Source organism: Nematolebias whitei, chromosome 23, assembly GCF_014905685.2.
Source record: "Nematolebias whitei isolate Nwh7 chromosome 23, NemWhi1, whole genome shotgun sequence".
In the NCBI taxonomy this organism is placed as follows: domain Eukaryota; kingdom Metazoa; phylum Chordata; class Actinopteri; order Cyprinodontiformes; family Rivulidae; genus Nematolebias; species Nematolebias whitei.
In genome coordinates, this window is record NC_056520.1 from 8519615 (window position 1) to 8545178 (window position 25564).

The following is a 25564-nucleotide window of genomic DNA, read 5'->3' on the forward strand; positions in this document are numbered from 1 at the left end:
CACCCCCCCCCCCCCCCCCCCATACACCCGGAGCCACTAGCTCTCCAGCGTTCTTCCGCCTGCACCAGCTGAGTGAAGCGAGCGTGCACGGCAGGACTCGCTGTTGCAGTTCTTCAAAATTTAAATCATCAATCACAGATTGTTATGAATGTGGGAGAAAAAAAAATGTATACAAGTCGCAGGACTGACAAATCTATACACAAAAAAACCCTGCGACTTATACGCCTGAAAATACGGTAACCGTTTTGTTCTCCATCTTATTGCTTGGGTGAATTATCCACTTAAACATTTTTCATTGAGGTGTTTTTGAGCATTGGATTGTTCAAGTTGAAAATGATTCCAGTGACCAACTGGTGCACCCCTAATATCATTTTTTATTTTTAAAGAAGACCTTTATTTCATCCAGCAACAGAGTTCACAAGATAAATTTTCCTTTATCTATTGGTCAAAACAAATTATTATATGGCTAAAACCCACTTTTTAGAGCCTCTGTTTCCCAGTATTTAATCTGAAATGGACTTTCTGGAGCTCCTCATCTCCTTAATAAGACAAACGTCTTAACTTCCCATTTCTGTTGTGCACAAAATGCAGCAAAGTTTAAACTTAGCATTAGAAATAATAAAGAAGAAGCTGGATTTTCTTTCAGACTGGAGACATTTTATCTTTTTTTAATAGAACATGTCTTATTTATACAGTTTTTGGCACAATTGTTAGAAATTATACTTTTAATTAAGCAAGTTGCACTAAACAAACGTCATATTTGAAGAGCATTTGTGATTTTCCATTTTTTAAAAACGTTAGATCATTTAATTCAAGATCTTGATCAAACTTCTGTTTGCTGAGACTTGAGGGTGCATTATTAAAATTACACCCCCCACCCCTTATGTTTGATTCTGGACTGGTTAGATTTTTGAGGTTAGTCATCAGACTGCTGTATATTTACACCATAACACCAAGAGGCTGATAATTTACATGGTGAATTAGTTGTATTAAATATAAAAAAGAAGAAAAAAAATATGTTTTGTTTAAATTTCAGCTGAGTTTTGATGATCTTAACCATTCTACTTCTACTTTGATCAGGGTCTGTCACATTTACACGCCCACCACGTGATTCACCGCGACATAAAAGGCCAGAACGTCCTGCTGACGGAGAACGCCGAAGTCAAACTGGGTGAGCGACGCCGCTCACATTCATTAATTTCCTGAACAAAACCAATAAAGCTGTTGGTCACCGTGGAAAACTGTTTTGGAAAGTGCACATTCTTCCCTACAGCTATTAATTGTACCTTTTTCCCCGCAAACTTGTCGATTTTTGGTGAAAATCGCCAATTTCAATCAAAAATATGTAATTTACGTGAATCATCTAGATCCGAAGAGTTTTTTCCAGGGGTGGAGGTGGTGGGTGTGTGTGTTCGGAGGCGTGGTAGATGGCATAACTTCCTATTGACTGGATTTACGTAGCCCAAGTAGTCGTGCTAGCTAGCTCACAACAAAGCTCATGCTAGCGCATTTATAAAGTGCTAGCTTAGTGCTACGTAGGTGCAGAGAGTTGTCGATTCAAGGGGGTGGGGGGCATTGTGAGGTGTGGTAGATGGCATAATTTCCCATTGACGTGGATTTAAGTAGTTGCGCTAGCTCGTAAGCGCTAAACTAGCGTACTTACATAGTGCTAGCTTAGCGCTTATGTAAGTGCCAGGCGTTGTCCATGATAGTGGGGGTGTACAGGAACACCCGCCTCCACTACAGGCACTAGGTTTATCTTTTTCCATCCCTTGTGAGTTTGCATCTACGCAACATGAGGTAAATAAAATAACAATTATTGCGAATGTATTATGTTTCAAACAAATGGTTTGTCCGTCCATTGTCCCCTTCTCCGTCCAGTGGACTTCGGCGTGAGCGCCCAGCTGGATCGGACCGTGGGGAGGAGGAACACCTTCATCGGGACTCCATATTGGATGGCTCCCGAGGTCATTGCTTGTGACGAGAACCCGGATGCCACGTATGACTACAGAGTAAGATTCGGACACGCGAAAACTGACGTCGTCGTACTCCTGCACGCCTTTGGGCGCCTTTGTGCTGTTATCGGTTCGTTCAGTGAGATGGTTTCTGTGTTGCAGAGTGATCTGTGGTCGTGTGGCATCACGGCGATTGAAATGGCCGAAGGAGCACCACGTGAGTTTTTATTAAAATGTTTCGAACGGCCGTTGAAAGGCTCGTGCGGGTCATTGCTGTGTGACAGTCTTTTGACGGGCGTACAATGTGCCATGCTCTTCTTATTTTTGGTAAGTGCTGGTTTAGTTTCCAACGCTGACAGATGTTGTGATTCCTCCTGCAGCTCTCTGCGACATGCACCCCATGCGTGCGCTCTTCCTCATTCCAAGAAACCCTCCTCCGAGGCTCAAATCCAAAAAATGGTGAGTCATTTCCACAAACGATGTTTCCAGCGGACCTGTGTGGACATCTTTGTATCGTTTCCAATCCTCAGGTTTTTATGTAAAGATGTTTTTATGTCTGCGTTGAGATTTTTATTTCAGCTCTGGTCCCAGGCAGCGACAGGGGCTTAAATCCAAGAGCCGAACATCTGCGCTACACCTGCTCCGGCAGATTGTTGGCGCACAGAATGTAGAAAAACATCCAGACCTCTTGATTTTCTTCTCCTTTTTCTGACTCGAGGGCTTAAATGAGTTCAGTTTAGACGGCTTTTTGGAATACAGCGTTAAAAGAGCAAATTACGGATGGTTTTGCTGCTGTCATTTTGATTTTGGATGACTGAAATTATTTCATGGTGTATCAAGACGTTTTGTTCATTACCTATAGTTTATAAAGAGAAAACTGGTGTTAAAAGCATGAGGGAGAGCATCAACTTATCCCTACTGCATGGCGTGGTGCCTAAAATGGCTAAAATTGCAAAAATCATTCCAATTTACAAACCTGGAAACAAAAATGACATTAGTAATTATCACCCTATTTCTGTTCTTTCAACTTTATCTAAGATACTCGAAAGAGTTGTACATAGATTAATTGAATACCTTGATGAACAGCTGGTTCTCTCAAATTCACAGTATGGTTTCAGGAAAAAGAGTTCTACCAGTTTGGCTATTTTGGACCTTACTAAAAGAAATATTGATACAATTGAACAGTTAATGGTGTTGGCATGTTGTTGGACCTCTCTAAGGCTTTCAATACAGTTTATTTTGATGTAAGCTGCATCATTATGAGATAAGAGGAACGACATACAATTGGTTTAAAAGTTATCTTTTTGGTAGACAACATTATGTAATTCTAAATCATCAAAAATCTCAAATTCGAGCCATCAAACATGGGGTCCCCCAGGGTTCAATCTTGGGACCATTACTTTTCATTATTTATATCAACGACTTTGTAAATTCTTCCAAAATATTTCATACGGTCATTATTGCTGATGATGCCAACTTGTTTTTTTTTTTCCATATAAAAATTCTTCAGAACTGGAGGAAATAGTAAATGCTAGGAATGCGCAATATATACGGTAGAAACGATAGAAATTTAGCCTATGATAGAGATCTGTATTCTACCGGCTAACCGCAGTAATGCTGTCTGAAGTAAAATCAGAGTTGTCAGATTTAATTGTTACTTTTTTTAGTTGAAAACTGTGCACAAGTGGCGTTCAAGTCATTTCTTCGAGAGCTAAATAGCGAAGCTACAAGCTAACTACAGCCGGCTTGCTGTAGTGTTGCCATATTCTGACGCATGCGCAAAACGCTGTGTTCTGTCAAAAGTTTTTTTTTTTTTTTTTTCATCGAAAGTTAAAATAAGCGTTGGTCATCTTTAGAGAAACCTGCTCTCTGATCTGTGAATAGAACGCTGTGTTGTGTGATTTTACTGCGAGACCATCTGGTCAAAGCCACAAACTCATTTTGTGTCAGCTCGCCTTTAAAGCAGAAGGAGGCGCCCACTAGAGGTTTGGAGGGTGAAGTGTTTCAGTGTAAAATGCTGCTCTGTTGCTGTTCATTTATTAAAGTAAGACTGAAACTGTTGAGAGTTAACATATTTTTTTGTTTAAAACATGAGGCTAAAACTACATTTGATATCTTTTGCACTGTTTTGCACTACACGAAAGAAGCCTAATACTTGATTTGTTTATTATTTAAAACCTCTCTGGACCTAGCAGTGGAATTTTCTTAATTCAAAATATATGATGGCAAAAGGACACCTTTTATTTAGCAAGTTTTATACCAAAAACATATCGCGATATATATCGTTATCGCCACCCTTCACAATACATATCGTGATATGAATTTTATTCCATATCGCACATTCCTAGTAAATGCAGAACTAAAAAAAATAAATACCTGGTTCAAGAGTAACAAGTTATCTCTTAATAGGCCTATCGCGATAAACAATAAATCAATTAATCGCATGATAAATGAAAATTATCGACCTCATTTTCAATCATCGGCTTTATCATTTCTTCGTCTCTCTCTCTTTCTACTGAAGACACTGGATGACAAAAAGTTAAACTCCGGTGCTCTTCACTGACCCCTCCCTTTCTCTTTTCTCTTTAAAATCCATTTTAACTGTCCAAAATTCACAGTTTAAACCCGTGCCTTTTTGTAAAAAGTTTTTTCTCTGCAAAAAGAATCTGAGAACTTGTTTACTGATTTTTTTAAATTAAAAGCTTTGTGTGAAAAATGCTATGCTAAAGAGCTCAAACCACACAGAACGTCCGCCATTTTTAGAACTGAATAAAGGAAGGAGAGACAACCCATGTCACGTTAAGGGGCCTCTCTCCCATTTTTCTTAAAGAGACACGCTGCTCGCTCTCTATCTATCCTTCGGTTCAAACAGTCTTATACTGCCATCCGGTGGTCGAAAAAGGTACGACATTCAAAACAAATAAACCAACATTTCTTCTTAAATTTGATGATAATTACTATTGTCAAATTTCAAACAATATTATCGTTTATCGCAATAATTTCTGAGACAATCGCCCAGCAAAATTGATCGTGACTGGCTTGCTCTTAATTTCAGCAAAACTAATTGTATTCTCTTTAGATCCAATAAAGCTAAACTTTTAATTGATCATGTAATTCTCCAAACTGAAAATGAGAAATTAATGAGAGCAAGTTCTACATAGACGAGTCCTTAAATTTTAAATTGCATATTGAGTCCTAACAAAGTTGGCCAAATATGTTGGCTTGTTTTTTAAATTACATTAGTTGCCTCTATCCACACTTTTAACAATGTATAAAACTCTCATGAACCACACTTTATATACTGTAATGTTATATGTTGCAATACTTACCCTAGTTATCTTCCGAAACTTGAAAGCGTTCAAAAGAAGATAATAAGAGCTGTATCATGGTCCGAGTAGAACGCCCCCACGTCCCATCTGTTCCATCGTTTTGGTCTTCTTCAGCTAACAGGATTAAATGTGTATCAAAACGCCTGTTTGATGTTTCAAGTTGTAAATAAAACTAATAATAGATTGAGCTTGTTCCAATCAGTGATCCACAACGTACTTATGAAACCAGGAAATAAAAACATTATCTGCATCAAATATAGAAGACTTAAAACCACTAGTCGGACCTTTTCTGGGAGGGCCCACAGATTTGGAACGAGCTTGACGAGAGTTTGAAATTCATCTCCACCTTCAAAAAACAGTTAGACCAAATTGCTCTGTTTATATACTTGAGGTCAGTTGTAGGACCTGTAACTGATTGATCAGATGTAATAATCTGTACTGTACGTTGAATTACAGTTATGTATATGATTCTTTCTGTGTGTGTGTGTGTGAATAAACTAAGGAGCATTATTTGGAAACGGATGTTTGCTTTTTACAGATGTGTAGCCGAGGTCTAACTCTCTGCTTTGACCGATTGCCACAGGTCAAAGAAGTTCTTTAGTTTCATAGAGAACTGTCTGGTGAAGAACTACACCCAGCGCCCGCCCACGGACCAGCTGCTGAAGCACCCCTTCATTCGGGACCAGCCCAACGAGCGGCAAGTTCGCATCCAGCTCAAAGACCACATCGACCGGACCAAGAAGAAGAGGGGAGAGAAGGGTGAGCAACGATGTTTACTGTATTTTCCGCCGTACACGTCGTACCACCCTATAAGTCACATCGGTCCAAATATGTCTAACAAAGTGGAAAAATCCACAAATACGTCGATTTGCCGTATACGTCGCATCTATTATGCGTCACAGCTGACAACCCAGAAACGAGGGCCGGTGTTGAGCCAAAAATCAATTGGCTGCCAATTGGCGGTCGCGGAAGTGTGCACGGGAGGGCTTTAACAAGAATTTAACAAGATTAACACTGAAAAAAAATTATTTGTTTGCTTGACTTTATAGTAAAGATGTGTCTCAGTTGAACTTATACTTAATAAATGCACTTTGACAGTCAAATGAGCTGCATTTCGCCGGAGCAGCGCAGCGAATTGAAGCTGATTTGACGGTTGCTCCAAGCAGCGAGCAGTACAAAGGTGGCATCTGTGGCAAGCCGATTGTGTCATTAATAGCCACTTTTACCTATTACATGATACAACGGCATGCCATACTACTCTGCTGCCATCTAGTGGCTGAAAATGGTAGTGTTCAATATTTTCAGTCAGAATGAATGAAAACGGTCAGATCTCAGCCAAACACTGGTTTATAAATATGGGGAAAAAAAACATAAATACGTTGCTTCGGTGTATAAGTTGCAGGGCGTGGAAATTATGCATAAAACTGTGACTTATATGGCGAAAAATATGGTACTTGTTACAAAAAAGATATATAAACGCAGCTGTTCATGACAGTTGGTCGCTGTGGTGAAAGATGTTTGGTCTTTATGTTCAGATGAGACGGAGTACGAGTACAGCGGCAGCGAGGATGAAGAAGAGGACCCCCCGGAGCAGGAAGGAGAGCCCAGGTACGGTCTACTTCAGGGCTATTCAACTAATCTGCTCAAGGGGCCACAGTTACTGAAAGCCAAGAGCTCAGGGGCCGGACATCCAGCAGTCGTCATTAAGGAAGTTTATTTTACGGTTTAAAATCCAGTTTTATTTAAAAATTAACCCATTGCTGGGCCGAACTGAGCTCCTCCTTGGGCCTGATTGGGCCCCTGGGCCTCCAGTTGAATAGCCCTGGTCTAGCGCCTGCTCGCGTTTGTACCTTCTCACCCGAGGGAGCTTTGAGTGAAACATTAACCTCCTTGTCCCGTTTTCCCTCCGTCTATCAGCTCTATCGTCAACGTGCCAGGCGAGTCGACGCTGCGCCGCGACTTCATCCGCCTGCAGCAGGAGAACAAGGAGCGGTCAGAGGCACTGCGTCACCAGCAGCTCCTCCAGGAGCAGCAGCTCCGAGAGCAGGAGGAGTACAAGCGCCAACTGCTGGCCGAGAGGCAGAAACGCATCGAGCAACAGAAGGAGCAGAGGAGGCGGCTAGAAGAGGTACGGTGTTTTTTAATTTATTTTAATTATTGGTTTGAGTGAATAAAAAACGAGTAATCGGAACAAAATAATCAGCTTTTGGAAATATTAACTCCACAGCAACAGAGACGTGAGCGGGAGATGAGGAGGCAACAAGAGCGCGAGCAGCGTCGCCGCGAGCAAGAGGAGAAGAGGCGCGTGGAGGAGATGGATCGCAGACGTAAAGAGGAGGAGGAGCGCCGGCGGGCCGAAGACGAGAAGAGGAGGAACGATCGAGAGCAGGTCGGGATTCACGTCGTTTTAACTTTAGGAAGCTCGTCGGTTCCTGCTTTTGATCGTTGGTGTCGTCCTGACTGACAGGAGTACATCAGACGCCAGCTGGAGGAGGAGCAGCGACACCTGGAGAAGCTGCAGGAGCAGCTGCTCCGTGAGCAGGCCATGCTGCTGGTCAGTGCCACACACGTGCACACCGTCACACTCTACGAAGAAATATGGTCTCTGTCCCGCAGCGGCATCACGTTCTGCGCAGTTTATAATAAAACCAAGCTCTAATAATTCACCGCTGCAGTTAGGTCCATCCAAACCCCTGCAGAGTGAAGGATTATGGGTATTCAACAAACACAAACAAGCTGGCATAAAGTCCCATTAAAAAATAACATGTGGACGGACTGAAAAGTAGCTTTACTTACTGTTCCTCACAAAAACTTTGAATTTAATTTGATCTTTTCCAAACAGCTGAGCAAAGGTAAAGATTCAAAAACTAGTTTTCTATTCAGTTTGTTTCTGTAGCTCCAAGTCAGAACAGAAGTGTCTTAGGGCACTGAACAGAGACATTCTTATACATAAAAATAGGAACAGTCAGTGGAAGTTATCCAAGGAAGCAGCAGATCGTGTTGAGTCTTCACGTCGTCACAGTCTCCCATCCTGAGCAAGCACGGAGGAGACAGTGGAGAGGAAAAACCTCCTTTAAACAGGAACAAACCTCCAGCAGAACCAGGCTCAGGACGAGCGGACATCTGCTTCAACCAGCTGGGTTTGAGAGGACAGGAAGTAGAAATGGACAAACACAGAATGACAGGTCCAGGTGAACTTTCTATAGGAGGAAAGACAAAAAAAAACGTTAAGATATAAATAATTACAAATACAAACAGGAAGAGTAAAGTAAAGACAGCAGCAGAGGGAGGAAATGTGGTCAATTTGTCCTCCAGCAGCAGCATAACTAAGGGACAGCTCAGGAAACCCAAGCCAACCCTAACTATAGGATTTATCAGAAAGGAGAGTCTTAAGCCAGCTGAGTGAAGCTGACACCCCACCCACTTCCAAAATTAAAGCAACTAGTCTGAATGGTTAGTGCTTCGTTAGTGCTCGTTTGTTCCGGTGAAACTAGCGTTTGTGCTGCTTTAGTTTATGAGATATTAAGAATTATAATTTCGCCCGATGACGTCACCATCCCCCCATGTTGCTCCAAAACAGACGGGAGTGGTGACGTCATCGGGCGAAATTATAATTCTTAATATCTCATAAACTAAAGCAGCACAAACGCTAGTTTCACCGGAACAAACGAGCACTAACGAAGCACTAAAAAAGTAGACCACTCCCGTGTGTTTTGGAGCAACATGGGGGGATTGTGACCTTTGGATGAGCTAAAAATTTATCTTTAATATCTCAGAAAGCAAAGCAGCACTAACGAAAATTTTTACGGCACAAACCAGCACTAACGGAGCACTAACCATTCAGACTAGTTGCTTTAATTTTGGAAGTGGGTGGGGTGTCAGCTTCACTCAGCTTCTTAAGCCCAGTTTTAAAACTAGACAATGTGTCAGCCTCACAGACAGAAACTGGAAGTTGGTTCCACAAGAGAGGAGCCTGACAACTGAAAGATCTTCCTCCTGTTCTGATTTTGGAAACTCTAGGAACCGTGAGTAAGCCTGCAGTCTGAGAGCAAAGTGCTCTGTTAGAAAAATATGCAACAACAAGATCTCAAATATAAGATGGAGCTAGGTTGTTGAGAGCTTTCTAGGTTAGAAGTAAGATTTTGAGTTCAGTTCTGGATTTGACAGGGAGCCAACGGAGAGAAGCTAAAACTGGAGAGACATGATCTCTCCCACTAACTCCAGTTAAGACTCTGGCAGCAGTATTTTGGATTAAATGAAGACGTTTTAAAGAAGTATTTGGACACCCAGATAATAAACCATTGCAATAGTCCAGTCTAGACGTGACAAATGCATGAACCAGTTTTCCTGCCTCATTTTTAGATAAGATGTTTCTAATTTTAGTTTACGTAGGTGGAAGAAGGCAGTTCTAGTAATGTTTTTAATGTGGGGGATAAAAGACATGTCCTGATCAAAAATAACACCAAGATTTTTAACATTAGAACTGGAGGACAGATTAATGCCATCCAAGGAGGGAGAAAGACTGAAAAAAGTATTCCTAAGATGCTCAGGTCAAAAAACTAAAGCCTCGGTCTTGTCTGAGTTCAAAAGCAGAAAATTAAGGGCCATCCGTGTTTTTATGTCTTTAAGACATGCTTGTAGTCTAAGTAGCTGATTGGATTCATTGGGTTTAATGGACAAATATAATTGTGTGTCATCAGCATAACAATGAAAATGTATCCCATGCTGGTTAATAACTTTACATAATGGAAGCATATATAAGGTGAAGAGTATTGGTCCAAACACTGAACCTTGAGGAACTCCATGACTAACTTTGGTGTATGAAAAAGATTCATTACAAACACAAATTCATGGTTCCTCTAAAGACGCGTCCAGGTTTGAACAGAACATTTGTATTTTTTTAGTTTTTATTTTTCAAGTTAATGAAAAACTCTGTGATATTAAATTATAAAAATGTTTTCACGATCAAACCAAACATTTTACTTTTAAAGACAGTTCAAGGCAATCGGTGCAGAAGTACAAATGTTTTCGTGTGAAGCTTTACGCCACCTTTTTGTTCAACAAGTGGGCAGCCTGTGTTTTTATTTTTTAATTTAATTTCTCGCCCCCCCCATGAATCAAACCGTCTGCGACAGGAGTTCAAGTGGCGGGAGCTCGAGGAGCAGCGCAAAGCTGAGCGGCTCCACAAGCGGCTGCAGCAGGAGCAGGCCTACCTGCTGTCGCTGCAGCACGAGTCCAAACAGCAGCCTGGTGACAAGACCAAAGTGTCCTCAGACCAGAGCAAACCTCCAAAGACCTCCACCCTCCCCCCTGACAGAACCCGCACATCCTCCCCTCAAGCTCAGGTTGTTGCCTCGGATGTTTCCGAGTCGTCTCCTCCGATCGCCCCCGCAGAGAGCACGAAGCCCCAAACAGCAGTCCAAGAGAAGACTGATGAGACCATCCCACACTCCCCCACACCCAGCCCCCCCACGGACTCTGAACCTCCCCAGGCAGAGAGTCTGGAGCCTGATAGGCCCACGGAGCCCGTCAGAGAGGTGAACCTCCTCGGCTCTGTCCTCCTGCTGCCTGCTCTTCTCCTCCTGCTTGCCTTCACACCACATCTGTTCAGAATGATTGAAAACCAGAAACGGCTCGTTTGTCCTCACACCACACCTGGAGTTCTAACCAGGTGAACCAACGAGTGGTTTACTGCAAACAGTTAAAATGGACACTCCTGCATTTTTTATTTCAGTCACGTACGTTGTGAAACTTGACTCTTGCTTTGCTTGAGAAGGAAGCAGAAACCTAACGAATGTATTTTTGAGCAGAGGGCCGTTGCATGTGGACGACTGAGGCCCAGACTAACTCACGGCCGTCACACGCCTCCTGTCTCATTAACAGGTCTTTTTTCCCCTGAAATGTTCAAGATCACGTCTGTTTGGAAACTTCTCTGTCTTCATGGCTGCCTCAAACGGGTTTCCTGCATGTTAATATCTCTGTCTGTAAAATTATTTACCGTATTTTTCGCCCTATAAGTCGCTTTTCTTTTTTTTTTCATAATTTACATGCATCCAAAAGGCCGAAGCGACATATTTATGGATTTTTTTTCCACATATGACCGAGATATGACCGTTTTCATTCATTCTGACTGAAAATATTGAACACTACCATTTTCAGCCACTAGATGGCACTTTAGTATGGCATGTCGTTGTCATGTAATAAATAAAAGCGGCTATTAATGACGCAATCGGCTTGCCATAGCCTGCCACCTTCGTCCAGCTCACTTGGAGCAACCGTCAAATTAGCTTCATTTCGTTGCGCCGGCGAAATGAAGCTAATTTGACCCTTGAAGTGAATTTATTAAGGAAAAGTTCAACTGAGACACAACTTTACTATAAAGTTGAGCAAACAAATAATTGATTTAAGTGGTTACCTTGTTAAGTTTTGAAGAAATGCACAATGAGTCTTCCCGTGCACGCTTCTACGTCCGCGTATCTGCTTTTGAAATGCAGCTTATTTGACCGTCAAAGTGCATTTATAAAGGAAAAGTTCAACTGAGACGCACCTTTGCTATAATTTCAAGCAAACAAATAATTGTTTTTAAGTGTTACTCTTGTTAAATTCTAGTTAAAGTCCTCCCGTGGCCGCCGTTTGGCAGCCAATCGATTTTTGGCCCACGTTTCCGGGTCGTCAGCGGTGACGCATAATAGATGCGACCTATACGGTGAAGCGACATATTTATAAATTTTTCCACTTTATTAGACGTATTTGGACTGATGCGACTTATAGGGCGGAAAAAACGGTAATTGAAGCTCTATGTGTAGGAACGTACAAGCAGATGGGAACTGTTTTTACTTAATTTTTTGAATCCCGAACGAATTCGAAGCGTCTTCGGGCACAGCTGTGGTTCCCTTCTGCTTGGTCTGTGTCGTACGTTTCCTTCCTTCGTTTCACGTTTGTCCTTTACGATTTCCTCATCCCAGGCCGACGAGCGCTTCCGTAAGAACATCCTGGGCTCCCCTCAAACCGCCCCTCCACCCAAGCAGCCCCCGCTGCCTCCCCGCTCCTCTGAACCCTTCTCCAACGGGGGGTCCTCATCCGAGGCGTCCGCCATGCACCGACCCATGGAACCCCAGGTAACTCCTGTCCGCTCCTTCACCCCGTCCTCTTATCCCTCCATCTGTGACGCATTTACAGTCTTTGTTGTTTGGCTGATTAATCTTAGAGTAAATGCCACTGAGTCCGTTTATAGTAGCAGGTAGAAATCAAGTTCACCTCGTGTAAACTTCACATGTCCGCTGTCTGAGTCAGCACAGCTGTTGCCTTCAAATACCTTCTAATTCAGCCGGAAACGTCATTTCAAAATGTAACGGAAATGATACTCATATTTAATTTTTTTACTTTACTTTTATTTACAGGTTTATCATTTACTTCTTGCAAATTCCTTGAGAGACTGTTTACGTTTTTAAGATGTGCAGCTTTTCTTTAAGTGAACATCTTTACGGGTTTTTATTGAGACTCGTCTGGAACTTTAAACTTCTACACGTGGAATGTTTAAAGTTTTATAGAAATGGAGGAATAGATGTTTTTACCAGTGGCAAACCGTGACTGTAAGAGCCTTCATTCATTATTGTAGCAAACTGATCAATGCTAACATAGGAGTCGCGGTCTGATGACATCACTTTCAGTTTCACAATCCAGGAACGCTCTGAACAGGAAGTGCTTTCCCTCTTCCAACATCTGACTCACCGTGTTTTACAGCCTGAACATAAACACCAACAGAGACGACCCATCTGAGCACAGAACGCGAAGAAGTCCACGCATTTCTGTCCCAGGATTACCCAGCAGCCCCTGCGGCTCACCCAACCTCTGGCTTTAAAGTACATGTTCAGGTGCTGGTCATTAAATTAGAATATCATGAAAAAGTTGATTTGTTTCAGTAATTCCATTCAAAATGTGAAACTTTTATATTATGTTCATTCATTACACACGGACTGATTTATTTATTTATAAAATTTAATTATAATTTTTTTTTTTTTTTATAAAACAGTTCCATAAACGATAAATATAAAAATGAAAGGCAGCAGAAGGAAGAAAAAAAAAATTGTATTATATCTGTCCCTTTTTTTCCAAACAATTAATTCAAACAATAATAACCTTAAAGTAACAAAAATAAATAACTCCTTTTTGAACAACAGTTCATACAGTACACATTAAGCTACTTAACAATTCAACTTTGATCATTTTCTTAAACGTACACATTGATTTGGCATTTTTAACATCACTCTCCAGACCATTCCACAATCCAATTAACCTGGATTGAGGTAGACTGTCCCTTCAGACTAGTTCTAAATTTCAGTTTCACAAATATCTCTATCCATTTAAGATTATAACAACTTTCTCTTTTAACAAAATTTAATTGGATATTTAATGTATTATCATGAGCCCTATACATAACTCATAAAATACTATAATCTACCAAGTCATGGAACTTCAATAACTTAAGTTCATAAATAATGTACTTGATGGGTGACTGTAATGCTTTCTAGTGATAATTCTTACAACTCTTTTTTTGTAAAACAAAAAAAGGTTCTGTAATTGTTTTACATGCTTTCCCCCAAACATCAATACACTAGATTAAGTTTGGAACAATGATTGCATTATACAACATATACAGAGCTTTATATTATAATAACTCCCTTACTTTGTACAGTACTGCAATAGATTTGGCTATTTTTGTTCTTACATAATTTATGATGTTTCCATGTCAGCTTTTCATCAATTATTACACCCAAGAACTGCACCTCACTAACTCTACAAATCTCAACACCCTCGATTTTAAATGGAACATCAACAGTTTTCTTTTTATTACTTAATACCATATAATTAGTTTTTTTCTAAGTTTAATGATGATTTATTAAGTTTAAACCAAGTTTGTATTTTTACAAATTGTGTCTGCATCAACACCAACATCCATTCTGTGTTTTTACCCAAACAAAAAAAATGTGTTATCATCTGCAAATAGGACGCATTTAAGGAGTCCTGACGCATTTACCAAGTCATTCACATATAAAATAAATAACTTTGGTCCAAGTACAGAACCTTGAGGAACTCCACATGTAATATTGCAAAGGTTTATTTTGTTTAATGTTGATGATTATAACTGACAACTAATGAAAACCTCAAATTCAGTATCTCAGAAAATTAGAATATTGTGAAAAGGTTCAATATAGAAGGTGCCACACTCTAATCAGCTACTTAACTCAAAACACCTGCAAAGGCCTTTAAATGGTCTCAGTCTAGTTCTGTAGCTACACAATCATGAGGAAGACTGCTGACTTGACAGTTGTCCAGAAGACGACCATTGACACCTTGCACAAGGAGGGCAAGACACAAAAGGTCATTGCTAAAGAGGCTGGCTGTTCACAGAGCTCTGTGTCCAAGCACATTAACGGAGTGAAGGGAAGGAAACGATGTGGTAGAAAAAAGTGTACAAGCAACAGGGATAACCGCACCCTGGAGAGGATGGTGAAACAAAACCCATTCCAAAATGTGGAGGAGATTCACAAAGAGTGGACTGCAGCTGGAGTCAGTGCTTCAAGAACCACCATGCACAGACGTATGGCAAGACATGGGTTTCAGCTGTCGCATTCCTTGTGTCAAACCACTCTTGAACAAGAGACGGCGTTTAGAGCACTTCATGCTTCCTGCAGCTGACCAACTTTATGGAGATGCATTTTCCAACAGGACTTGGCATTAATTGGTCAGAAAACTCACCTGACCATAACCCCATAGAAAGTCTGTGAGTTACTGTGAAGAGGAAGATGTGATACACCAGACCCAACAATTCAGAAGAGCTGAAGGTCACTATCAAAGCAACCTGAGCTCTCAGAACACCTGAGCACTGACACAGACTGATCCATGCCACGTCGCATTGCTGCAGTAATCCAGGCAAAAGGAGCCCCAGCTTTGAGTGCTGCACATGTTCATACTTTTCAGTTGGCCAACATTTCTAAAAATGATTTTTTATTGGTCTTAAGTAATATTCTAATTTTCTGAGATACTGAATTTGGGGTTTTCATTAGTTGTCAGTTATAATCATCAACATTAAAATAAATAAACATCTGAAATATATCAGTCTGTGTTTAATGAATTAATATAATATACAAGTTTCACTTTTTGAATGGAATTACCGAAATAAATCAACTTTTTCATCATATTCTAATTTTATGACCAGCACCTGTAATTTCAATAATTCATTCATTTACCAGTAACCCACAGAACTTTCTGTAAAATTTCATCTTGTAATCAAACCAAAATACAAATTGATGTAAATGTAAATAAGCTATAATAAGATATTTACTCTTCATGCCCTGCGATGGACTTGCGACCCGTCCAGGGTGTACCCCGCCCCTCGCACAGTGATTGCTGGACATGGGCACCAGCGACCCCCGTGACCCAAAATGGAATAAGCGGGTAAAGATAATGGATGGATGGATGGATGGGTGTCTTAGAGCAAACTACAGTTTCATTGCGGATTTTAGAATTTACAGGTTGTAATTGAACGCATCACAAATCTTCACAGTCTATTAAAAAAAATCCCTGAAAACTCAGTTTCATGTTTTGGTCCCGCCCACTCCACATTCACATTCTGATTGGTTAATGTTCCTGTCTGAGCTCCGCCTTCTTTCCTGACAGAGAAGTCCTGACCAATGAGGAAGAACCCTCAGACATGTTTCTGCCTGGAGACACAAATTTAAAAGAATCTGATTGGATAACTTTTGCGAATTAAAGTATTTTGCTCAACTGCAAAGTTGTTTACAGAAAATAAGAATGGAACATTTCACAAGTGCTGAATTCTTAGTCCTTCTCTGAAGGCGCTGAAGGTTCCCCACATTCTTAAAACATCAGCTCGGGTTAGAATGCGTTGTGATTTAAAGGGATTTGTGCTAAATGACATCAAAATTAATTTTCTAGTCAGTCGCTAACGCTACTCTTAATCTTAAGGTTTGACTCATTTCAGTGGTTTTTATAAATATTGTTTTATTGATGATGCGTTCTGAGCTTAAAGCCCGGACGGTGTTTCATCGTTCCAAACCTCGCACGTCTTCCCTCATGTCTCACTGTGCTGTCTGCTTGTTCCACCTCCCCCCACCCCACCCCCTCCTCTCGTTCTTTCCTCACCCCCTCAAAGGTCCAGTGGTCACACCTGGCTGCTCTAAAGAGCAGTAACAGCGCCGCCCCCTCTCCTCCTCCGCCCGTCGTCTCCCGCTCCCAGTCCTTCAGCGAGTCCGGCGGCGTGAGCTCGGGCTTTGCGCAGCTCCACCTGCGTTCCCAGGACCCCCACCAACACCACGCACGCCCTGACCCCCAACCCCAGCCTCCCCTCCACCACCCTCAGCCTCAGACCCGCCTTGAACGCCAAGCCACCAGTGAGGAGGTCCCACCGAAGGTAAGGATGGTGAGGGCTGCTCTATCCCCCTGCCCCCGACCCCCCGACGTCCACTTCCTGTCACATCACAATCCACCACTCGAGTCTGTGTCTGCTCCGTCGGTCCTCATACTAGTTTACACAAGATGCTGTTAAAGTTTTTAAATTTAAAGTAAGATTTTTGGGTTTCTAATGCGACGCCTTGGTGACATCACTGGGCACAAATTAATCACGTCTTTAATTATTTATTTTTCTTTCGGCTGCTCTCTTCTTCAGGGGCCGCCACGGTGAACTAACTCTCACAAAGACTTAATTGTTTTTACACCGGATGTTCTTCCTGACACAACCGCAGACCGCCGAGCCGCCACAGCTCCTCTGTGGAGCAGAGAGCTGCCATCGAGGGCGCCCGGGGCGGGGCAGGTGGTGGGGGTTGAACCTGCGAGCTTCCAATCCCAGGCCCGCCTTCTCCAACCTCTGCGCCATCACTCCCCTATAGTTATTAATCAATTTTAATTTCAAATAATTTTTTTAATACAGTAGTCCCTCGCTGCTTCGCCGTTCGACTTTCACGGATGAGCCGCACGATCGGCGTGGATTTTTTTAATTTAAAATAAATTATTTAGCACCTGCTGCACCTAAGCCACGCCCACTAAATTAAAAATAACTTTGTACAAGCTTTTATCTATAAGCCGCGGGTTTCCACGTTGCATGAGATATTTACACAGGCTGATTTTTTAAAACTTTTAATTAAATACGTGGCAACGTACACAAATACGTGCAGTAAATGTTTTTTTTCTGGACAGTGCCTGTAACGTGGCTGGTTAAAAAATAAAATAAAATACAGTAGCCAACCAGGAAGTCATTGATAGCTATCCATCTTCCTGCGCAGCTGTCGGGATCCACCGGCAGCAGAAGTTGCTCTGCACATGCAGGGGAGTCCCCCCCCCCGTTTCATTGGTCAGATTTTTATTAACCTTTATTTCTACAGGTAGTCTCATTGAGTCATGAGGAGCCACCCCCAAGAGAGACGTATTGGGCAGCTCTGTGAGCGCCCGGGTGTGTTGAGGCTAAATGTTTTGGTGGCATGAAGCTCGTTAGCCCGTCGGTAAATAAATATAAATCCATAAATTAGCCGCAGCGTTGTTTAAGCCGCGGGGTTCAAAGTGCGTGATCTTATAGTCGGGAAACTACGGTACTTTATTCTTTATGGGCGTCAGCCTGTTCTGTTGAGGACCTTTTCCATCTGACTTGTCTCCCTCAGGTACCAGTGAGGACAACGTCCAGGTCTCCGGTTCTGTCCCGTCGGGAGTCCCCCCTGCCGTCACAGCCCAGCAGCCAGAGAAACGCCGCCGGGTTAGTTGTTGTCAAACAGCTGAAAAAGCTTCACACGTTAAAAATCAGGTCTGGGTGATATCAGGCGTTTCTTCTTCTTGGGTTTTGTCCGACCTGTTGTCGCTCCGTCGCAGTAACGTGGAGCAGCGCCCCCTGTGGGACAGAGTGGAGAAGCTGCAGTCCCGGCCCGGCAGCGGCAGTTCTTCGGGCTCCACCTCCAGCCCCCAGGCCAGTCCTGCCGACCGCTTCAGGCCTCGTTGTGAGTCCCCCGGTACTGTACTCCGCTACCAACTCCACCAAATGTGACGATTTTATACAGTTTCACTCGAACCTTTCCAAACGCTCTGGCTCTCTTAACGTCGTTTACCTTTTTTGGTCCACGCAGCTTCCTCTAAATCTGAAGGATCGCCGTTCCAGCGCCCTGAGAACGTGGCCAGAAGAGCAGAGGAGAAGAACGTGTCCAGGCCCACCCGACCAGCTGTGAGTGCTCAGTTACTGAAGCTGCTTAGACCTGTGTGACCTGCTGACACCGGGTCAAACCCTGTTTCTGTTGTTCCTCTCCTCCACCCCCACCCCCGTTCTCTGCTGCTGCTGTCTGAAAACTTCACCTGCTAAGGGTGACGTGGTAAGACTCCTAAATGAGATTACATTATTGCACCTTCGTTCTGTTTGTTTCCTCCTGCCTGCACAGTCTCTCGTGTTCACTGGTTAACACCCCCCACCCCCCACCCCGCTACAGCTTCATAAGCCTGGATTTGAAGGATTTGAATGCAAACGCACACCTAACTTCACCTGGCGTTGTCGTTTAACATGTCGGGAAGTGGGTTCTGTTCGCTGGAGACCTTACAAGAGCCGCTGCGGCTAATTTAATTTTTTTTTTTTTTTTTTTTTGACGGGAGAACGAGCTTCATTCCATCAAAACATTCAGCCTCATCACACCTCGGCGCTCACAGAGCTGCCCAGTACACACACCTCTCTTGTGGGGTGGGTCCTCGTGACTCAGTGAGACTACCTGGATTAGTAAAGTTTAAAAAACAAATCTGATTAATGAAATTACAGATTAAGTCAAGTCAAGTTCTCCTCTCCTCCCCGTTGTGCCCCCAGGGAGTGGGGAAACATCATTTGTGCAGCATTGCTGAGCCTGTCACGATAAATCAATCAATCGCATGATATTTGAAAATTATGAACCACATTTTCATTTACCAGCTTTATCGTTTCTTCGTGTCTCTCTCTTTCTACTGAAGACACTGGATGACAAAAGGCTCAACTCCGGTGCTCTTCACTGACCCCTCCCTTTCTCTTTAAAATCAATTTTAACGATCCAAAATCGCGTTTTTGGATCGTTAAAAGCAGCTAAGCTGAGAAGCTAAGCTACGAGCTAAGCTAACAGGCTGACCTCGAGGAAAATAATACCTCCGTCTCGTCGAAGCTCCAAAATTCACAGTTGTAACCTGTGCCTTTGTGTAAAAACTTGTTTTTCTCTGCAAAAAGAAGCTGAGAACTTGTTTATAGATTTTTTTTTAATTAAAAGCTTTGTGTGACAAATGCTATGCTAAAGAACTCAAACCACACCGAGCGTCCGCCATTTTGAGAACCCAAAAAAAGGAGAGAGAGACAGCCCATGTCACGTCAAGGAGCCTCCTTCCCATTTTTCTTAGAGACACGCTGCTCGCTCCCTCACTATCCATCCTTGGGTTCAAACAGTCTTCTACTTATACATATATTGGGGCCGAGATGGTGTAGGGGCAGGCCAGTCGACTCAGGACTCCAAGGTCCTGGGTTCGATCCCCGGTCATTGCACATCTCGTGGTGTCTCTGAGCAGGACACCCAATCCCTAATTGCTCCCTGGGCAGTTTACATAGCTGCCCACTGCTCCACCTGGGTGCATCCCAGGTGTGATGGATTAAATGCAGAGAGGCGTTTTCATCTTTGTATGGGAACATACAATGATGACAACATATAAGACTTTATATATATAAACAATCTTATACTTGTATATCAGGTCTCTCTTGTAAATAAATAAACCCTTTATAAATAAAGATTGAATGAAAAATACTGCCATCCAGTGGTCAAAAAGGTACTACACACAAAAATTAACCAACATTTCTTAAATTTGACAATAATTACTAATTAATGTCAAATTTCAAACATTATCGTTTATCGCAATAATTTCTGGGACAATTAATCGTCCAGCAACATTTGTTATCGTGACAGGCCTAAGCATTGCATCATCGCTTCCTCCTTCATAGTGCGCAGGAGGAAGGTGAAGATAGTGATCATGTTTTTTTTTTTTGTAAACAGCTTTATTACAGACACTGTTCAGAAAAACATTTACTACAGTATTTGTGTACGTTACGGTACGTATTTAAAAGTTTAAACAATCTTTCTGTTTGTTACATGTTACAACATGGACACCCACGGCTTATATATGTACTTTTTTTGTGGGCGTGGCTTATATTTTGGTGCGCTCAATAGTCCAGAAATGACGGTATTTGCAACAACACGCTGCTTCTGATGATGCTCGGTGCGTCCCGAAGCCAAGATGAACATTTACTGACATTTAACATTTTTGAGTCGTGAGCCTTCCAGTTTTTCGTTGCGTCGGACGCTGATGAGATTCGTGAACAAGTTCAAACCAGAGCGTCTACTTGTAGGACCTGACGGCTCTGGCCAAGGAGCTGCGAGCCGTGGATGACGTGCGGCCTCCTCACAAGGTGACGGACTACTCCTCGTCAAGCGAGGACTCTGGCACCACCGACGAGGAGGACGAGGAGGAGGTGGACCAGGAGGCAGGAGAGGAGTCCACCTCGGGAGCTGAAGACTCCAGAGCGGGGTAACTCCACCGCAGCCTCGCTGATATAAAAACTGTTTTGTTTTTCCTGCTGCGTGCGTAAGTCCACTCCTCTCGTGGTTCTGCAGGAAGCTGAGCAACGGAGAGACGGATTCTGCAAAGACCATGCTGGTGGAGGACTCCGAGAGCGAGCAGGCCTCCACGCCCTCCAAGGACGGCACCCTGGTCATCAGACAGGTCAGAGAGAACACTTTTGTAGCGTTTCCCTTAAAAAAAAAAGTGAATATCTTACCTGTTGTAGATAGCGCTTTGAACAACCTCAGATCTGCAACAGGTAGGATATTGACTCATGGTACATTTTCCAATGAATAGAAGATCTGAACTACGTCATTTTCTCCCTCGAGCGTCGTGAGTCGTGCACCTTTAATCTAATCTGTCAGATTGTTTTAGCTTGCTGGTGTCGAAACGTGACTACTCTGGATTTGATGCGGTGACTCGAATCCCCGTGTTTTGCTCGAGCCCACGTGTTCCTGTTCTTGCTTCCAGAGCGCGGCCGACATAAAGCGGCTGCTCGGTCTGTCCTCGCCCGGTTCTGGCCTCCCAGAGAAAAACGGCCTTCCGGGCCGCATTCACCACCTGCCGGACCTCATCCAGCAGAGCCACCGCTCCCCTTCCTCATCCGCAGCCATCCTTTCCTCCATCACCACCTCCTCCTCCTCCTTCCCCTCCTCATCGTCCACCCAGCCCAGTCCTGCCATGTCCTCACAGATCCCTCTGGACGAGCTCGCTCCGCTGGAGGTACGTCGCCTTTGCATCCCCGAGGCAAACAAACGAGGAGCGCACAGCTGGGGGTCGTATGGACTCCTCACCTGGGGGGGCCGTACGGACTCCTCTTTCCTTAACGCTTGCTCAGCTCGTACGAGTCTGTACATCCCAGCCGTGCACTTCTTCCATGTTAGCCTCCTCCTCCTCGCTTCACTCCTGCTCTCCTCCGCCTCCTTCTGACAGGCTGCTGCAACCCTTTTCTGTCCTCCCCCTTCATCACTCTGCTGCTAACACCGGCGCCTCCTGGTGGTAGAATGCGGTCGGGACACGGAGGAGGCGTAACGTTACGAAGCGAAACGATTCTAAACGGACTCCTCTTCCCTCTTTGCAATAATCAAATAATTTCCTTCTAACAGCTGCCGCAGCCCGTCGGGCTCGTTCCTTCTGAAAACTTCACGCTCCTCCTCTGCAGCCTTCAGCTAACGTCTCCGCACGCCGTCTTTTCCTCTGACGAGTTTCTTTTCAGCCGCTTGACTCAAACCGTGCGGTGTCTTCACAGTCCCAGTCAGAGAGCAACTCCATGTCCAAACACAAGTCCTCCTCGTCGTTCACGCCCTTCATCGACCCGCGCCTCCTGCAGATCTCTCCATCCAGCGGCAGCTCCCTCAACAACATGGGTAAGTTGCTCCGGTTAAATGTCGTGATGAGAAGCTTCGAGTCTTTTTGTTCGGGTGTTTTTATGACGAGCGTCGGCTGCTTTTCTTCCCTCCAGCAGCGTTCGGGCAGGAAGGACGGCTCGTGGACCCGCTCAGGTCTGACCCCTCCCGCAAAGGCTCGGTGGTCAACGTCAACCCAGTCAACACGCGGCCCCCCAGCGACACGCCGGAGATCCGCAAGTACAAGAAGAGGTTCAACTCTGAGATCCTGTGTGCAGCTCTGTGGGGTGGGTGTTCTCCAGCTCTTGGGGAGAGGGGGGGGGGGGGGTGTTACCTGGTGAACAGGTGTTTGACCCGTCTGTCTGCTGCCGCCAGGAGTGAATCTGCTGGTGGGGACGGAGAGCGGCCTGATGCTGCTGGACCGCAGCGGTCAGGGGAAGGTCTACCCCCTGATCAGTCGGCGGCGCATCCAGCAGATGGACGTCCTGGAGGGACTCAACGTCCTGGTCACCATATCAGGTGCTCATCAGACCATTCATTTTTTTACTAAAAGCTTTGTGTGAAAAATGCTATGCTAAAGAGCTCAAAGCACACGAGCGTCCGCCATTTTGAGAACCCAAAAAAGGAAGGACAGACAGTCCATGTCACGTCAAGGGGCACTCCCTCCCATTTTTCTTAGAGACACACTGCTCGCTCCCTCACTATCCATCCCTCGGTTCAAGCAGTCTTATACTGCCATCCAGTGGTCGAAAAAAGGTACTACACACAAAAATTAACCAACATTATCGTTTATCGCAATAATTTCTGAGACAATTAATCGCTCAGCAGAATTTGTTATCGTGTACGAGGTACTCTTTAATAAGTTTTTCACCTTTCTCCTGCAGGTAAGAAGAACAAGCTGCGGGTTTATTACCTGTCGTGGCTCCGAAACAAGATTTTGCACAACGACCCGGAGGTGGAGAAGAAGCAGGGCTGGGTGAACGTGGGCGACCTGGAGGGTTGCGTCCACTATAAAGTCGGTACGTCCTCCGCTAACGTTCTGAAGCGTGTTGAAGGTGAGGACTCCACCTGCGAGTCGTTCACCGAGTCTCTCTATTTTAGTGAAGTACGAGAGGATTAAGTTCTTGGTGCTGGCCTTGAAGAACGCGGTGGAGGTTTACGCCTGGGCGCCCAAACCCTACCACAAGTTCATGGCCTTCAAAGTAAGCTGCTCTGTGACGTCGTGCTGGTCCAAGACTCTTTCCTCAAATAACCAGTTTATTTTCTTCAGTCTTTTGGTGAGCTGGTGCACAAACCGCTGCTGGTCGACCTGACGGTGGAAGAAGGCCAAAGGTTAAAGGTCATCTACGGCTCCTCCTCAGGCTTCCACGCTGTGGACGTGGACTCGGGCGCCGTCTACGACATCTACCTGCCCACACATGTAAGACGCAGCCCGATCCCACCTTTCTGGTTCTGTTCTTGGTAGGCCTGTCGCGATAAACAATAAATCAATTAATCGCATGATAAATGAAAATTATCGACCTCTTTTTCATTTATCGGCGTTGTCGTTTCTTCGTGTGTCTCTCTTTCTACTGAAGACACTGGATGACAAGAAGTTAAACTCCGGTGCTCTTCACTGACTTTTCTCTTTAAAATCTGTTTTAACGATCCAAAATCACGTTTTTGGATCGTTAAAAACAACTAAGCGGAGAAGCTAAGCTACGAGCTAAGCTAACAGGCCGATCTCGGGGCCCCTTTCCGATTTTTCTTAGCGACACGCTGCTCACTCCCTCACTATCCATCCTTCAGTTCAAACCGTCTTATACTGCCATCCAGTGGTCAAGAAATGGTACTACATGCAAAACAAATTAAACCTTTCTTCTTAAATTTGCCAAAAATTATTGTAAAATTTCAAACAATATTATCGTTTATCGCAATAATTTCTGAGACGATTAATCGCCCAGCAAAATTAGTTATCGTGACAGGCCTAGTTGTTTATTTGTGCGCTCAGATCCAGACCAGCATCCAGTGCCACGCCATCATCATCCTCCCCAACACCGACGGGATCGAGCTGCTGGTGTGCTACGAGGACGAGGGCGTCTACGTGAACACGTACGGCCGGATCACGAAGGACGTGGTGCTGCAGTGGGGAGAAATGCCGACTTCAGTGGGTGAGCAGCGCCTCGGATCGCAGCCTGAACGCTTTCTGAACCCGGCAGTAACGTTCTGCGTTCTTCAGCCTACATTAGGTCCAACCAGATAATGGGCTGGGGCGAGAAGGCCATCGAGATCCGCTCGGTGGAGACGGGACATCTGGACGGTGTCTTCATGCACAAGAGAGCCCAGAGACTCAAGTTCCTTTGTGAGCGGAACGACAAGGTGACCACGCGTTCCTTCCTAATCGTTATTTATTTTCATGTAAGCTTTTTAATCAGGAATAAATCCGTTTTGGTTTCTCCTCAGGTCTTCTTTGCCTCTGTGCGTCAGGGGGGTGCCAGCCAGGTGTACTTCATGACCCTGGGGCGCTCGTCCCTGATGAGCTGGTAGACGACGAGACGGTCCTGTCCAAGAGAACGGCCTCGAGCCGACCAGCCCCCGACCGGACTGTAACCACGAAAACAAGTCAAGGATGGACTGAGACACGTTCAGCTTCTCGCCCTTTGAGACCCCCCCCCCTCCCCCGGGGCGCGGCGCCTGTTCATCTTTTGTGTCGTAGTAAAAAATAAAAGGCGTTGCGTCCTGTATGTGAATAACAAAGTGTCTGTCTGAACGGCTCGTCGCCTCACCGTGCGTTTTAGTCCCGATTCAGGTTTCCACGTCCAGCGACAACGCTTAGTTCACGCCCCCCCCTCCCCCGATCGGTGCTTGACCTGTAAATCTTCACTTCTTCTGCCTTCACCTCCTTAAAGAGTCTGTTAAACGCAGGCTGTGGACGTCCTGACGGACGCAGGTTATCCTGCAGTCTTCGCCTCGCCTGCTGTAAGTTTCGAGCAGAAGCCCCGCCCACCCCCACCGATGACGGCATGACCTTCGTGTTCGAAACTGAACGAAACCCCAGAATTTTATTACGATCGTTGAAGTAATGATGAAAACAAACGTTGTTTATTACGGCTCTTCTGTCACGTTGACGTTTTCTTTGCGTTTTTTTTTTTTTCAGCCAGAACCCAAACGAGACAGAAATGTTGCTTCATCCTTCAGCATCCGCTCTCGTTGGGATAAACTGTGAATTAGCTGATTAGTAGCACAGCGTGGATTTGTTATTTCTTCACGCTGCGCCACCGTGTCATCAACCAGGTCTGAAGGAGTTCTTTGACTTAACACAGGGGTGCCCAATACGTCGATC

General features: G+C 44.2%; 1 protein-coding gene across 6 annotated transcripts in view; it reads left to right on the forward strand.

Moving 5' to 3' along the window:
* Positions 1–25292, forward strand: part of LOC119428923 (mitogen-activated protein kinase kinase kinase kinase 4) — a 51226-nt gene extending 25934 nt beyond the window's left edge. The window contains exons 6-32 of one of the 6 annotated variants that reach the window (XM_037696631.1): positions 1081–1171; positions 1882–2012; positions 2118–2172; positions 2336–2414; positions 5868–6043; positions 6820–6892; positions 7202–7412; positions 7512–7673; positions 7752–7838; positions 10420–10821; positions 12250–12402; positions 16461–16718; positions 17959–18050; positions 18164–18300; positions 18415–18509; positions 20685–20863; positions 20950–21058; positions 21368–21619; positions 22146–22263; positions 22359–22529; positions 22618–22761; positions 23127–23261; positions 23344–23444; positions 23513–23662; positions 24233–24392; positions 24461–24600; positions 24685–25292. In XM_037696631.1, coding sequence (XP_037552559.1) covers positions 1081–1171; positions 1882–2012; positions 2118–2172; positions 2336–2414; positions 5868–6043; positions 6820–6892; positions 7202–7412; positions 7512–7673; positions 7752–7838; positions 10420–10821; positions 12250–12402; positions 16461–16718; positions 17959–18050; positions 18164–18300; positions 18415–18509; positions 20685–20863; positions 20950–21058; positions 21368–21619; positions 22146–22263; positions 22359–22529; positions 22618–22761; positions 23127–23261; positions 23344–23444; positions 23513–23662; positions 24233–24392; positions 24461–24600; positions 24685–24768 — 3945 coding nt within the window. In that variant the 3' untranslated portion in view covers positions 24769–25292. The remainder of the gene's footprint in view (positions 1–1080; positions 1172–1881; positions 2013–2117; positions 2173–2335; positions 2415–5867; positions 6044–6819; positions 6893–7201; positions 7413–7511; positions 7674–7751; positions 7839–10419; positions 10822–12249; positions 12403–16460; positions 16719–17958; positions 18051–18163; positions 18301–18414; positions 18510–20684; positions 20864–20949; positions 21059–21367; positions 21620–22145; positions 22264–22358; positions 22530–22617; positions 22762–23126; positions 23262–23343; positions 23445–23512; positions 23663–24232; positions 24393–24460; positions 24601–24684) is intronic. The other 5 variants (XM_037696626.1, XM_037696627.1, XM_037696628.1 and 2 more) reach the window with 5 other exon arrangements.
* The last annotated feature ends 272 nt before the right edge of the window (positions 25293–25564 follow it).